General features: G+C 59.0%; 1 protein-coding gene across 3 annotated transcripts; it reads right to left on the minus strand.

Annotated features, from left to right (window-relative positions):
* Nucleotides 1-6,504: 6,504 nt before the first annotated feature.
* On the minus strand, nt 6,505-15,083 carry DUSP9 (dual specificity phosphatase 9). 3 transcript variants are annotated; one of them, XM_067724503.1, is made up of 4 exons: nt 14,939-15,083; nt 9,080-9,487; nt 7,353-7,802; nt 6,505-7,096 (listed from the first exon to the last, which is right to left on the minus strand). In XM_067724503.1, exons 2-4 carry the CDS (start codon nt 9,450-9,452, stop codon nt 6,771-6,773), a joined length of 1,149 nt encoding a protein of 382 aa, XP_067580604.1. In that variant the 5' UTR covers nt 9,453-9,487; nt 14,939-15,083; the 3' UTR covers nt 6,505-6,770. The 3 variants fall into 3 exon arrangements, with proteins under 3 accessions (XP_067580604.1, XP_067580605.1, XP_067580603.1); XM_067724504.1 differs by having other exon boundaries at nt 14,949-15,066; XM_067724502.1 differs by lacking the exon at nt 14,939-15,083 and having other exon boundaries at nt 9,080-11,936.
* Between the last annotated feature and the right edge of the window lie 496 nt (nt 15,084-15,579).

Here is a 15,579-nt window from a genome sequence, read left to right on the forward strand (position 1 = left end):
TGTTGTGGAGCACGGGCTCTAGGCACTTGGGCTCAGTAGTTGTGGCACGTGGGCTCAGTAGTTGTGGCACGCAGGCTTCAGTAGTTGTGGCTTGCTGGATCTAGAGTGCAGGCTCAGTAGTTGTGGTGCACAGGCTTAGTTGCTCCGCAGCATGTGGGATCTTCCCGGCACAGGGCTCGAACCCGTGTCCCCTGCATTGGCAGGCAAATTCTTAACCACTGCTCCACCAGGGAAGTCCCCTCATTTCATTCTTGATCTTGGTAATCTTTTTTTTTTTTGACCGCGCTGTGCAGCTTGTGGGATCTTAGTTCCCCGACCAGGGATTGAACCCGGGCCCATGGCAGTGAAAGCACTGAGTCCTAACCACTGGACCGCCAGGGAATTCCCAGGTAATCTTTTTTTCTTTCTTTCTTTTGTTTTTTTTTTACAGTATTATTATTTTTAAATTTATTTATTTATTTTTGGCTGTGTTGGGTCTTGCTGCTGCGCGCGGGCTTTCTCTAGTTGCGGCGAGCGGGGGCTACTCTTTGTCGCGGTGTGTGGGTTTCTCATTGCGGTGGCTTCTCTTGTTGTGGAGCACGGGCCCTAGGTGCGTGGGCTCAGTAGTTGTGGCTCGCAGGCTCAGTAGTTGTGGCGCACGGGCTTAGTCGCTCCGTGGCATGTGGGATCTTCCTGGACCAGGGCTTAGTCGCTCCGTGGCATGTGGGATCTTCCTGGACCAGGGCTCAAACCCGCGTCCCCTGCATTGGCAGGCGGATTCTTAACCACTGCGCCACCAGGGAAGCCCCCCCTTTTCATTCTTTTTTTTTTTTTTTTTTTTTTTTACGGTGTGCGGGCCTCTCACTGTTGTGGCCTCTCCCGTTGTGGAGCACAGGCTCCGGACGTGCAGGCTCAGCGGCCATGGCTCACGGGCCCAGCCGCTCCGCGGCATGTGGGATCTTCCTGGACCGGGGCACGAACCCTTGTCCCCTGCATTGGCAGGCGGACTCTCAACCACTGCGCCACCAGGGAAGCCCCTCTCTTTTCATTCTTGATCTTGGTAATCTTTTTCTTTTTTTTTTTCTTTTGGCCGTGTTGTGCAGTTTGTGGAGTCTTAGTTCCCCTACCAGGGATTGGGCCCTGGCCCACGGCAGTGAAAGCACTGAGTCCTAACCACTGGACCGCCAGAGAAAAGAACAGGTAATCTTTTTTTCTTGATCAGTCTAAGTAAGATCAACTTTGCTGGTCTTTTCAAAGAACCAACTTTTCACTGATCTTCTGTATTGTTTTCCTCTTTTCTATTTCATTCATTTCTGCACTAATCTTCCATCTGCTTGCTTTGCATTTAGTTTGCTTTTCTTTTTCTAGTTTATTAAGGTATGTCATTTGGCCATTGATTTGAGACCTTTTCTTGTTGTTGTTGGTCTAGGCATTTAAAGATAAATTTCTCTTGTAAACAATATATAGCTAGCTGAATCTTGCTTTTTTGAATCTCTGATTTTTGATTGGGGTGTTTAGACCCTGCGTATTTAATGTAGTGATTGATATGGTTGGATTTACATTTGCCATTTTGCTATTGGTTTCTCTATATTGCCTGTCTTTTCGTTCCTCTCTTCCTCCTTGACTGCCTTCTCTTGTGTTAAATATTTTTTAGTGTACCATTTTATTTCTGCTGCTGATTTTTTAACTATATATTTTTGAATTACAGTTGCATTACAGGGACTCCCCTGGTGGTCTAGTGGTAAAGAATCCTCCTTCCAATGCAGGGAACGTGGGTTCGATCTCTGGTCGGGGAGCTAAGATCCCACATGCTGCAGGGCAACTAAGCCCGCACACCACAACTACTGAGCTCACACGCCTCAACGAGAGAGCCAACGTGCCGCAAACTACAGGGCCCATGCGCTCTGGAGCCCACGTGCCACAACTACAGAGCCCACGCGCCCTGGAGCCTATGCACCACAACTGAGAGAGAAAACCCACAGGCCACAACTAGAGAGAAACCCGAGCGGACTGTGCGCTGTAACGAAAAAGATCTCGCATCCCTCAACAAAGATCCTGTGTGCAGCAACTAAGACCTGATGCAGCCAAAAAAATAAGGAAAATAAATAAATAAAATAAATATTAAAAAACCCCACAAAGAACAATTGCATTACGATACGGATCTTAACTAATCACAATCTACTTCCTATTAGTACTCATACAATTTTCGGTAAACTGTAGAGACTTTGCTCCAGTATAGCTCCATTCCTTCCTTCCTCTTTTGTGCTATTAATGTCATGTATATTACATCTATATATGTCATAATATAAACTCAACCATACAGTGTTATAGCTATTGCTTTATACAATCTTATGTCTTCTAAAGAAGTTGAGAAGAAATAAGGAAAAATATATTAAGAGAGACACTTATATTAACCCAGATATTAATCATTTTTGCTGCTCTTCATTTCTTCTTGTGAATTCAAGTCACTAACTGGTGTCAGCCTGAAGGACTTCTTTTAGTATTTCTTGTAAAGAAGTATACTAGCAATGAATTCTCCTAGTCTTTGTTTATCTGGAAATGTCTTTTTTAAACCTTCAGTTTTTTTTAAAGGATAGTTTTGCTAGATATAGAATTTTTGATGGACAGTGTTTTTTTCTTTCAGCTCTTTGATTATGTCATTTCACTGTCTTTGGCCTTCATTGTTTCTGATGTGAATTTTATTGTGGTTTTCTTCTAAGTGGGTCATTTTTCTCCTATTGCTTTCAAAATTTTCTATCTTTGGCTTTCAACAATTTGTGAAGTGTCTATGACTCACTCTCTTTGTTTTTATCTTATTCGGGGTTCATTGAACTTCTTGGACCTGATTAATGTTTCTCATAAAATTTTGGACATTTCTGTCATTGCTTCTTCAAATATTTATTCTGAGCCTTTCTGTCCTCTTCTTCAAAACCTCCCATTACACATATTTTAGAATGTTTGATGTTGTTCCACAGGTCTCTGAAGCTCAATCATTTTTCTCTCTTTTCTCCAGATTGGATAATTTATATTATCGATCTATTTTCAAGTTCAGTAATAATTCCTTATGACATCTGGAACTTACTCTTTAATACTTCTAGGGGACTTTTCATTTCAGTTATTGTACTCTTTAAATCCATTGTTTCCATTTAGTTATCCTTTCATAATCTCTGTATCCCTATTGAGAATCTCTATCTATTGATTCTTTTTTGTCCTACTTTCCTTTAACTCTTTAAAAATATTTATTTACTTTCTTTATTTTTTGGCCGCACGGGGTCTTAGTTGCGGCATGTGGGATCTTTGTTGAGGCATGCAGGATCTTTCATTGTGGCACGGGCTCTGCATTGTGGCGTGCGGGCTTCTCTCTAGTTGTGGTGTGCGGGTTTTCTCTCTCTAGTTGTGGCGCAGGGTGTGTGGGCTGTGTAGTTTGCGGCACGCGGGCTCTCTTGTTGAGGCGCACTAGCTCAGTAGTTGTGGCACGTGGGCTTAGTTGCCCCGCAGCATAGGGGATCTTAGTTCCCTGACCAGGGATCGAACCCGTGTCCCCTGCATTGGAAGGCAGATTCTTTACCACTGGACCACCAGGGAAGTCCCATTTCCCTTTAACTCTTTAAACATGGTTTCTGTTAGCACTTTGAACGTAATTATAATAAGTGCTTTGAAGTTTTCATCTGTTAATTCCAACATCTGGGAACACTCAGAGACAGTTTCTTTTCTTTCTTTCTTTTTTAAAAAAATATTTATTTATTTATTTATTTATTTATTTGGCTGCGCCGGGTCTTAGCCGTGGCATGCGGGATCTTTGTTGCTCCGCGGCATGTGGGATCTTCCCAAACCAGGGCTCCAACCCGTGTCCCCTGCGTTGGCAGGTGGATTCTTAACCACTGCGCCACCAGGGAAGTCCGAAAATTGAACATTTTAGATAATATTTTTCATCAACTCTGGATTCTCATATTCCCTTTCCCCTTAGAAGTAGTTGTTTTGGAGTGTGTGTGTGTGTGTGTGTGTGTGTGTGTGTGTGTGTGTGTTTTAACTTGTTTGTTTCTTTGTTGTGTGACTATTCTGGGCTAAGTCTGTGAAATCTGTCCCCTCCCCGCCCCACACTGTGCAGTCAGTGGTGTCTCTGCTGAGTTAAAAAAGAAATAGTCCATTTTAAAATTTAAGCCTGGTTCTCTAGGGGCTGCCCCCGTATCTGCCTAGCTTAGAGGCCAGACAATGATTGGACAGAAACTGTGCTCAAACATCTCAAGCCACTAAGGCTTGTGTGCTCTGCTGATGGATCTGTGTGTGGGAGGGGGAGTTCTTTCAATCTTCAGGCTATTTTCAGGCCTTCCCGGGGTTTTTTCCACTGACCCTTTTGAGTCTCCTACATACCTGTGCACAGCCTCAAGGCAGTCAGGAGAGTGTGGATGGCTTGGGACCTCTCCTTTCTCCAGCTAGGCAGGAATATGCCTGTCCCAATGAACCACTTGCACAACCTGTCTAGTAGAACTGAGCTGTTGGCCCTTCCCTGTTGTCTGCCCCTGAGAAGTTACTTCAGTTGACAATGCCCCTGGTGTGGATGCTACCCACCACTCCAAACTGACTTAGCCACCTGCAAACCTAGGCAGAGAAGCTGCTGGCCTTCATGAGCTGCCTTGTCCTGGGAGAACCTCCATGCGGTGTAGTATCTTCAAATCTCTCTGGCTCCGACCCATGTCCATCACCACATCTCATCTCACTCTCCCGCCTCTCTCTTTCCCTTATAAAGATGCATATGATGGCATTTAGGGCCCACCTGGAGAATCCAGGACTATTTCCCCATCTCAAGTATCCTCATTGTTTCTGACCTTGGAGACTTTCTCTTATTTTCCCACGAGCTCAGCCATTCATTCAAAAATGTTTTTAGACTTCATCCTATGTTTTAGAGGTTCTGGACCAGGAGAGTTGCTCTGGACGCGTGGTCCACATTGCTCGCAAGGCCTCCACTGCATTCTCACACTGTGCTTGTCTCCACCCACCCTCCAGCTTCCTGTCACTTCCTGCCGTGTCTCCATCACCGGGAATCATGTCTTTAGAGCGACCGCCCCGGCTAGTGCGCAGAAGGCACTGGAGGCGGCCAGAGCTGAGGCTGGGAGGCTGGAAGGAGCAGGTCACTGCAGGTGGCCCAGTGGCCTCCGCAGGCTCTCCCTGCCCCCAACCCAGCCTTTGGAGGCCAAATTCCACAGTGTCAGCCGGAGGGACACATGCTTGGATGTGCAGTTTTCCCGTGTCCCTCACCAGCTTGGGTCCTTCTGCAGCTCCATCTCCTCACACTGGGGCTTGGGTTGGACTCTGCGCTCTCAGGGCTCAGCTACCAACCCCCCATGGTCACTTCTGGGTCCCTGCTCCCCTCTCTGCTGCTTCACAGGGTCCTGGTCCTGAGCCATGGGGCACAGAGTAGGAGCTCAACGAGTGAATGGGCGGCTCAGCCAGAGGTTGGGCCGACAGGCAGTGTGGATGCCAGGTGGGAAGTGACATGGGGGCGGGTGGTGCGCGAGTGCCCGAGCAGCCCAGCACACCCACTCCCCAGGTCTTGCTCCCTGCCTTCTCCCCCAAACTCTCCAAGGTGCTCAGGAAGCTGCTTCCCGCTGTTTAGGATCTTACAGAAACCATTTATTCAGGAACAATTAAGGAAAGCAGCCGTGGTGTGCATTCCCAAGGGTGAGATGGCCCTGCTGCAGGAACTGCTGGCCCTGGGCCGGGTCCGTAAGCGGGCTGGTGTGTGTGTGAGTGTTGACACATAGACACACGCACACACACGCACACACGCCGCCCATGAGGGGTATGTACTGCAATGAATGACTGTGTGTGTGTGCAGCTCGGCCCCTTCCCCGCCCCCCAAACCCACCACGGCCGTGTGGGACCCACAGCAGCAAAATCCAGGCCTGCTTCTTCCCCTCCCCCACCCCAGCTCTTGCTTTGAGACCCCATCTCCTCTGGCGGCAGTCTGACCACCCTCAGTCACAAAGAGCCCCAGTGATCCTGTCAGGACATCTGGGCGAAGAGGAAGAAAAGCATCTTTTCAAATGTCAAGTGGATAAACAGTCAGGGCGCCAGATGTGCGGCCGGGAGCCGCCCAGCGGCTCCCAGGCCGGCGCCCTCCCCTCTAGTGCTGCCCAGCAAGGAGCCACCCAGAAAGGGGCTGTCCCTGCGGACGCTGGGTGGCCGCTGCGCCTCCAAGGCCATGTCCCCAGGGAGGCCCCCAGTCCCAGGAAGCCCAAGCCCTCTGCGGAGGAGCAGTGGGTGACTATGCTGGTGTCGGCGGTGCACCCCTCCCCATAAGTAGCCATTTGGGAAGAGGGATGGGACAGGGAGTGGGTCCCTGTGGCAGACGAGGTGGCCGGAACGGGCCCACGGCCCTCCCGAAAGGGAAGCCGCAGGGGGCTCGGCGCCCGGCCAGCTCGGCCAAGTGCAGCCACCTGGAATGGTCTCTGGGGATGGGAATCCCCACCCCCCTCCCGAAGGAAAAAGGAACAGTCGCAGAAGAGGCAGGTTCTGGAGCGGGGTTCCGCCCACAAGCAGCGCGGGTCAGGCTGGCGGCCCCAGGCCCGGCCCATAGGCACGTTTAATAGGATTCCTGTGGATGTTTCAAGTGGGTAGGACAGGCCTGTCCCCACCGCCACCCTGGAGGGGCTCCCGGCTCCTGCCTCGTCCCACAGCTCCACATGAGGTATTGTGCTCTCCCCGCCCCCCCAGGCTGAGCCCCCTCCCTCCTCTTCCCCAGCACGCGGGTGGCTGGGCTGGGCGCACCCGCTGGGGGACGGCCCGGGGCCCTATGTGGCGTCCAGCTCAAAGACGCCATCGCTGGTCGGCGTGGTGAAGAAGGAGGGCGGGTCGGAGGCGGCCGACTCCTGCCCCCCGCTGCCCCCATCCCGGGCGCGCCGCTCCTCCAGACGCAGGCTGCGCTCGAAGTCCAGCAGCTGCCCCATGAAGTTGAAGTTGGGCGAGATGTTGGACTTCTTCCGCTTGACCAGGTCGTAGGCGTCGTTGAGCGAGAGGTGGCGCTTCTGCATGAGGTAGGCCACGGTGACGGTGACGGAGCGGCTGACGCCGGCCAGGCAGTGAACGAGCACCCCGCAGTTCTGGGACAAGGCCTCGTCTAGGTGGGGGCAGAGGGGGGCCCGCGTGAGGTGCGGGTGGTGGCCTTCCGGGGGGTCCCTGGCAGTCCCCGCCCCATCCTCCGAGCTAGGGAGCTGCTCCAGTGGTGCCCGGCCCCCGCAGGGCCATCCCGGCTCGGGGCTCTGGGGAGGCAGCTGAGCCTGGAGGAGCCCAGGTGAGGGACAGGGAAGACGTGGGAGAGGCCAGCAGCCAGGGCCGGGGCTGGGGAGGGAGGGGGGAGTGCAGAGCGGCCTCACCAATGAATGCAATGGCCTCCGGAAAGAACTGGGACAAGTTCTGGCTCCAGTGGTCCGAGATGGGGATCTGCTTGTAGTGAAAGTCGCCGTTCTTCTCGAAGAGGTTAGGCAGGTTTGGGGTGACATTGAGGATGTAGCGGATGCCCAGCTTGGCCAAGCTCTCCACGTTGGCCGAATCCCGGGCACTGCCCAGGTAGAGGTTGGGCAGGATCTGGACCGGGAAGGATGGCAGCAGCCCCGCTGGGGGGGGCGTGGCACCCTCCGAATCCAGGCCACAGCTCATGGAGTCTCGGTCAGGCTCGGATTCCGCGTCGGAGCAGTCGGAGCCCAGGCACAGGCCACCGAGCCCCACCACTGGGCTGGGCACCGGAGCTGTGCTTGGGCCCCCACGACTGTCAAGGCTGGTCTCACATAGGTGAGGGCACTCGGCCTGGAATCTGCTGAAGCCACCTGGGAGGGGACAAGGGGAGGATCCCGGGTAGCCGAGCGCCCTGGCTGGGGACAGGGACCCGACCCTGGACAATTCCGATGCCTGAGGGGGCTGGCAGATGTCTCCGAGAGGAACTCGAAAGCCAGCAGTCTGACCTACACTGGTCTCCCGTGTGGTGTGCTCGGCACTGGTGGCTGCTGCTCCGAACGGCAAGGGCCCACTGCAGCTGCAAGGCGCCAGGCGGGGGCAGAGCCACCCAAAGAGGACCTTACACCCCCCCAGGGCCAAGCCAAGGCAGGCACGAGGGCTCAACAGAGTTTAGATGTACTGCCAGCCTTGGGGAGGACAGCGGCCATCAGTTAAAGGAGAGGAAAGGTTCAGATGTGAGTTCTCTGCCTGGGGGGGTCTCCTGACCCAGGTCGACCAGGAGCACCCCGAGGCCAGGGGCCGGGTCACAGCCGTGTCTGTGCTCTCCTCAGGGATGAGGTCGACCCCAAGGGGCAGAGAGCCTGGGAGAGAGTGCAGCGCTCCACCTGGATGGTCCCAAAGTCCCAAGAAGTGAACATCTCCATCTACAAACAACTACTATTTCCCTGGGGATGGCGGTGGGGGCCTGGAAATTTGACATTTTATGTATTTCTATGTCCCTGTGCATTCAGAATGGAGCAACAGACGACAGGCCAATGACCCTCCTGGATGGGGAGGTGGGGACAGCTGGCTCTGTAGGTTCATGGGAATCTCGTCCCTACCCTGGATCTCTGGGGGTGTTTGGCTTGGCAAGGAGCCAACATGCCTGTATCAGCCCATCTCCCCTCCACCCCCAAGCCCTGCCATGACCATGGCAGGCGGGGGAGGGGGGAGCTCTCTGCCTCCTCCTGCCTTCACTGCTTCTCTCCCTCTCTCTTCCCCTCCCCCTTCCAGACCCTTTGCTGAGCGGGATTTGTCCTCTTGTGGCTCCAGCCTCCTTCACCCATGGCTGAGCAGCTGGGGGAGGGGGTGATATGATGGGATGGGGGCTGGGAGCCCGAACTGGGCATTCCATTCTTGAGCATCCAGGGAGCCAGGTCAGGGCAGGTTCTCCCCATTTTCCAGACTCAGAAACTGGGGCTCCCAAGAGTGAAGGACTTCCCCAAGGTCATGCTCAGGGGAGGGAAACCTCACCTCCACTTTAGACAAAATGAGGCCGGGCTTGCCCAAGGTCAAATGAATCATGAATGTCCTCAGAAGGTGGGGCCCGGCCCTCCCTGGGCTGGGGTCCTCCCCGGGCTGGTGCCCGCGGGCCACCACCCGCACCTACCCTGTAGGTAGTAGGCCAGGTAGCCTTCCTCCCGCAGCTTCTGGAGCAGGGTGCCCAGCACCGACTCGGCCTCCCACTCCTCGGCCTCGGCCTCGGCCTCCCCGCGCCGGTGCCGGCCCCCGCCCTGGTCGTACAGGAGCACCGGGGCGGGCGGGGGCGGCTGCAGCGGCGGCCCAGGCAGGAGCGCGCGCACCGACAGGCTCCCCCGCCGCAGGCGGCGCAGCAGCAGCGCGGGCAGGGCCACGCTCAGCGCCCCGCCGATGCGCGCCGACTCGTACAACTCGCGGCTGCGGCAGTCCAGGAGCAGCAGCCGTGGCCGCGGGGGCGACAGCTCCCGGCGCAGCCACAGGCACGAGCGGCCCAGACCCTCCATGGGCTCGCGGCTCCTGGCACGTCGGGCCCCGAGAGCTGCAGAGAGAGGGAAGGCGCGCGACGTGAGCTCGCGTCCTTCGCGCCCGGCCGCCAACGGGCTCTGGCCCGGGGGCCAAGACGGGAAGCCAGGCCCGGGTCCTGAAGGCGGGCGCCGAGGGTCCCGCAGGGACGCCCCTCTACTGCCTGATTTTCTTCTCGTACCCCTCCTACAGTAAGGATATGCAGAAAGGCGCCCCTTGCGCCCCAAGAAAAACGCCCCAGGCAGCCACTCGGCGTTGCTTCCCGTCCCAGGAAGGGAAGTGAGAGGTCCCCCAGAAGAGGAAGGCTGGGGGTCCAACGGCCCCTTCGAGAGCCGCCGTGGGTCCCTTCCTGGCCACTCCCGGGGGCCCAAGGCCGCAGCCATCTCCCCCCACACCCCCTTTCTGCGTCCGTCTCTCACTCTGCCTGCCCGCAGTCACTCCCCACGTTCGAGCTTCCGACTTGGGGGGCGTGTGCGCGTGAGAGGGGGTCCAGCCCGAGATCTCCCGCATGGCCAGGCGGGCCCGGGTAATAGAGGTGGTGCCGAGGTGCTGGACCTCGGCCGGCCGGACCTCTCGGAGCTGCCCTCCTCCCCCCCGTAGAAAACAAAAGGAGAGAGACCTGGAGCGTGATCCCGCGGCGAGCGGCCGCGCGCGGACGTCCCAGCCACGGCCACCGCGGGACGAGGGGCGCCGTCCGCGGGCAGGGAGTCCCCGATCCCGGCCACCGGGAAGAGGGCGGGGCAGTGGAGCAGGCGCGCACGTGGAGGCCGAGTCCACTGCCGCCCGCGCACCGGCCGCTTCCTGGCAGTGGGACCCAGCTTCCACCTTGGAAGCTGCTGCCTTTGGACGTGGAGTTGCCGTTTGGAGGGGCGGGGCGGCGGGGGCGGGCTCAGGGGGGCAGCGAACCAACGGGTGCCCTCGACAGCAGTTGAGTGGGCCCTGCAAGTGGCGCGCTGAGCCGGGGCTTCCACCGAAGCGGGACTGGGCCAGGGCAGAGGCCAAGGGCAGGTCAGGGGCCCAGCAGGGGACCAGCTGCAGCTCCCCTGGCCGGCGCCAGTCAGGCCCCTGGAGGCAGGGGGAGGGGTGGGGACAGGAGCCCAGTGGCCCTGCCCCAGAGGCTGCCTCCAGCCCTACTCATTTGGGGTGACCACCGCGTGCCCTGACTGGACTTCAGTCTATATAACAGGCCCCTCACAGCCACCGCCTTGGCTACCATGGGATGCCGGCGAAATCGTGGAGGGGAGGGGGAAGCGGGACCAGAAACCCACTGCTGCCTCCTGGCCAGAACCCTGCCCAAGGCCAGCTGGAGGGCTGGGCAGGCAGAGGGCAGCTTCTGGGCACCACAGTGGCTTCCTTCGGACAGGCCAGGCCAACGGCCCCGGGAGCTCTGTGCTCTCAGCCCTGAAGTGGGGTGCTCTCTCGTACCACATTATTGATCCTGGGAGCCACCCCTGGCTCCTCGTTTTGTCAAGAGCCGAGTCATGTCCACTTAAATGTCTCTCACATCTGGACATTCCCCTCTGCCCCCTGCACCGGCCTGGGTCACCATCATAGCTTCCAAAGGCCTCTCCCTACCTCCAGGCCTGTGTGCCTCAACCCCCCTCAGCCCTGCCCTGCAGCAAAGGCCCACGGTGTCCTCCATACCTTCCACGGACACAGGATGGCGAACAGGCAGGACACACCGGGCCGCTGCTTGCACAGCACTCCCAGGCCTGCAGGACAGGTCAGTAATAAACCGAGGGGCCGAACAAGATAATACCAGGTGTGATAAGTGCTGAGACAATGAAACGAGGTGGGGGAGGTTTCTGAAAAGTCTGGTCTGTGTCCCTTCTCTGCTTCAAGCCCATCTAAAGCAAACAGCAGAGTTGAAGGAAAATGTACAGCAGATAAGATAAAGCTCATACAGCTTAATCAAAAGGTTAAGACTCCTATAGATAAATGGGCGAAGGAAGCAGAAAAGACCACACGAAGAAGGAAATGCGATCGGCCCAAGGCGTTTGGGGGAAGGTTCAACCTCAGTCGTGGAAGGAAAGTAAATTTAAAAAAAACAAGGTAACAACGACAGAAAACAAGGTAACACTTCCCACCTGTCACATTAGTGAAATGTTCTCAAAATGAGAGCTCCCGGTGCTGGCAGGGGTGCTGTGAAACTGGCCTACTGCTCCATTGCTGGTTGCCAGAGGGTTCTCTGTTGGTGTGGCCCTTGTGGGAATTAACTTGGTACTATGCTTCCACAGCTGGGAAGAACACCACACCCTCTGGCCACTTTTGGGAATCCACCCCAAGGAACTAAGTAAAAGAAGGCAGAGCTGTGCACACAGGATGAGCACCACAAGACAGTAACTAAGGAGCGAGGGTGCAAAGCCACTGGAGGGCCACTCTCTGGGACGGCTCAGTCCAGCGTGGCTGCCGAAGACTCCTCTCACGGACCACAAAGTAAGATGAGAAAACGTGGGAGGTAATGCTGGGGAGAGGGCAGCTTACAGAGAGCCAGTTGCCTCGAAGGGGCCTCCAGTCGCCCCCTTCCTCCCTCCCTCCTTCCCTCCCTCCCTTCCGGGCCCAGTGCGCCAGCAGCCTGGGACATGTCTAGGTCTCTGGGCTGAGTCCCACCACATGCATCCAGGGGCCTCAGGCAGCTGGGCTGGGTCCCCTTGCCCCTAGTCCCGGCCTCCTCTGCAGCCTGTCCTGATTCTGTTCCTTCTTCAGCCATCCCCCCTCCCCACAAGGTTTCTGTCTCCCTCCTCTGTGCTCCAGGGCTCAGTTCCCCGAGGTTGCCAGCTGGGCCGGAGCGGAGTGGGGGGCATTTCCTTTCCCTCACATCCTAGCTCCCAGAGACAGAGGTTGGCTGCCACCTGCCCATGGGCCCCAAGCCTGGGGGCTCCCTCCAGGCCTGCCGCAGCTGTGCGCAGGAGCCTGGGGTGGGCAGGGGCTGAAGGCACTAAGGGGCTCTGCAACATGCCAGCCTGGGGTGTCTGGCTTGGCAGAGTCGTGGGCAGTGGGGGTGGCAGCACCCGACAGGGAGGTGGAGAGATACGTGTCCCCACCCGCCCTGTCCTGAGGGCTCAGCGTGGTTGGAGAGACGGTCGCCAACCCCCTGGAGGTAGGAGCTCCTGAGGTGCCTAGCCCTGCTTTCTGGAGAGGGCTCCCTGGGGGAGGTGACCGGAGCCGGGCTGGGAAGCTGAGGATGAGAAGGGAGGCAACTTCTGCAAGGGTGAGGGGAGAGGGAACTAGGCTCCAAGAAACCCTAACCCCCGCCCCGGGCTGGGGTTCTGCGGGGCCTGCGCCTCGCAACGCCCGAGAAGGGGCTCCCCTGAGCCTCGCTCCGGACCCCTGCCGGCCAGCCCTCCCGCCGGGAGAGAGCGCTCAGGAGGGGGATTCAATCTCGAAAGTGAGCGCTCGCTGCCCGGCGCCAGCAGCGCCCGCTGCGCCAGCAGCAGGACAGACTGGAACCTGTTGCCACCTCCGCACTGCAGGGCTGAACGCAGCCAAGCCCCCCTCCCCCGACCCTCGCCCGGCCCGCCCGCGCTCGGGCCCCCGCAGCGCCGGCCCCGCCCCGCACCCGCTCCCCGGGCGCGCCGGGCAGGGGGAGGCAGCGCCGCGCGCCGGGGCCTCGGCAGGCCCCCTCCGGCGGGCGGAGCCAGGCCGCGCGCTTCCCGTAGGGTGGGCGCTGCGCCCGCCGCCCCAGCTCCCGCCGGGCGCCCCCGGCCCCCCGCCCGGCCCAGCCAGTGCCCCTCGGAGGCCGCGGAAACGCCGCTGCCCGTAGGCCTCGCGCGCGCCGCGTGCGCCTTCTGGTCCCTGGAGCCTCCCGAGAGCGGCGCCCCGCCTCCCCTCCATCCCCCCCCTCCCCCCGCCTCCCCGAAACACACGGTTCCCGCCGGGCCGAGTGGCAGAATTTCGGCTGTCGCGGCCGGGTCACATGGCCAGGGGCAGAACTCCCAGCGACAGCGTTCCTGCCAAATCCACTGTCTTTTCCACCAAATCCACTTTCCGCTGGGGATGGCTTTCTGCTTTTCCCGGTCGGTCTCCTCGCGGGACTGGGAGTTCCTCCAAGGCAGGAGCGGGTGTGTGCCCGGCCCCAAGCTGGCCCCAGCCCCCAGTGAAGGGCCTGGCACGCGGCGCTCACGGAAGAAATGCTCGTTAACAAAAGAAGGCATGAATGAATGAAACCAATTGTTGCGTGAGGGAGCCCAGGAGGGTACCACTCCTGCTTGTTTCCTCAGCGGGTCACACACTCGCCCCCAACAGACACGCACAAGCACACGTGCGCACACGGCCCTCCCGCCACCGCACAGGCAGACGGGCACACGCGGCACTCCGACTCATGCCCCCAGGAAACCCACCTACTACGTGCGTGCCAGCAACTGGGGCCCCTTTGGTCCCAGCTGGGCCGCCTCCATTTCAGTGCCTGCCTCTCCCTTCCTCTTCCCCGCCCCCTCCCCCCCATCTAAGTACGGTACCTTGCACCCCAAGTGCCTTCCTTATCTCTTAGGGAAGAGGCCAAGCCAGTCGCTGGGGAGCCTCAAGGTCTGTTTAGGGAGGCACCTGGGGGTCTCAGGATGGTGAGCTGCTGCTGCGAAGGCGAGCCAGAGGCGCCCGGCAGAGATGCCACCAAACGCTGCAGCCTCTAGCGCCCGCGTGCCAGGTGTTGGGGAGTGGTGGTGGGAGGGACTCGGGATGTGCTGGGGGATGTTGAGGGCTATTTGCGATGGGGGCGGGGCAGGGTGCTGGAGAGCATGAATCCAGCAGGTGTGCATACATGTTGGGGTGTATGGGAGTGCGTGCTGGGGATGCTAGAGGTGTGTGCCTGGGGAGCGGGCCTGGCTTCAGGGAGTGGGGAGGGTCGGCCTCTGGGGTGGGGGTTAGTGTTGGGGTTTGTTCAGGGCTGGGCGGATTGCAGTGTCTCTGGGCTGGGAACGTGGGTGGGGTGTCTGTAATGAGCATATGGGGAGTTGGAGATGGTGGGGCACGGTGAGGAGAGCTATGTTAGTGCAGACATCGCAGGGATGTGTTTGGCATGTGTGTGTGTGTGTGTGTGTGTGTGTGTGTGTGAGTGTGAACGCGCGCGCGCGCTCGCGCGCCTGGGTGTGTACTGAGGCGTGGCAGCGTCTGGGATGGGTGCTGGCCTGAGTTGGGGACAGTAGTGGATGGTGACTTAGCGGCTGCTGGTGTGTGCACTGCAGGGACCTGGGTCCGCGGTGCATGGTTTGTGCACGCGCCTGTGTCAGGGGGTGTGCGTGGCCATGGACACGGGAGGTGCACGGGCGGGATGTGCACGGGGGGTGTGCGATGGTAGCACTGAGTGGATCTCCCAGGGGCGCGTGCCTGGGTCTCCAGGGGCGCGTGCGTTGGCCCTGTGGGGTGCGCTCTGGCAAGACTTTGGGGGTGCAGGGTGGAGGAGCGCACGTCGGGGGGCGGCCAGGCAGGGTGGGGGTGGGGTGGGTGCCCGGGCGCCGCGTGCTCCGCTCACCTCCGCTCACCTCCGTTCCGCTCGGCTTCCTGCGCCGGCTCCGCGCGTCGCGGCCGGGAAGTTTCCGAAGCCCGGGCGGCGGGAAGCGCCACAGCCTCTGCCGCCGAGCGCCACCGGAGCCTCGGGCGGCGGCCTCGCTTGGAGCCGAGGGGCCGCCGCCGCCGCCGCTGCGGAGGGAAACTCCAAATCCCGCCTCCGCCGCCGCCTCCTCCTCTCCCGTCGCCGTCTTCTCCGCCCCCTGCCCAGGAGGGGCAATGTCGCCGGCGGCGCGCAGGGAGGGAGCGGGGAGGGGCCGCGGCCTGCCCGGCGTCTCCCTCCACCTCCCCCGCCCGCCTTCCTCCCACCTGCAAGCCTCTGCCCGCTCTGCCCAATGTGGCCCCTCTCCGGGATGTCCCCTGCAGCCCCCGGCCCCCAACGGCCCCGCTGCCTGGGGTCTCCGAGCTTGGGGTGCCGGAGTGGGGTGGGGGGCCCTGACCTAGGTAGGGCCTGGGCTGGGAGACGGTTGCACCGAAGAGTCTCTGCTGGCACCCCTGCTACCCTCAAGAGAAGCGAAGGGACCCATCGAGGACCAGGCGCATCTTGGCCCCCAGAGCCACCTCCTGCCGCCACAGGGGATAGGGCATAAGGTCCAGCTGACGGCA

Source organism: Pseudorca crassidens, chromosome X (genome assembly GCF_039906515.1).
Source record: "Pseudorca crassidens isolate mPseCra1 chromosome X, mPseCra1.hap1, whole genome shotgun sequence".
NCBI lineage: Eukaryota > Metazoa > Chordata > Mammalia > Artiodactyla > Delphinidae > Pseudorca > Pseudorca crassidens.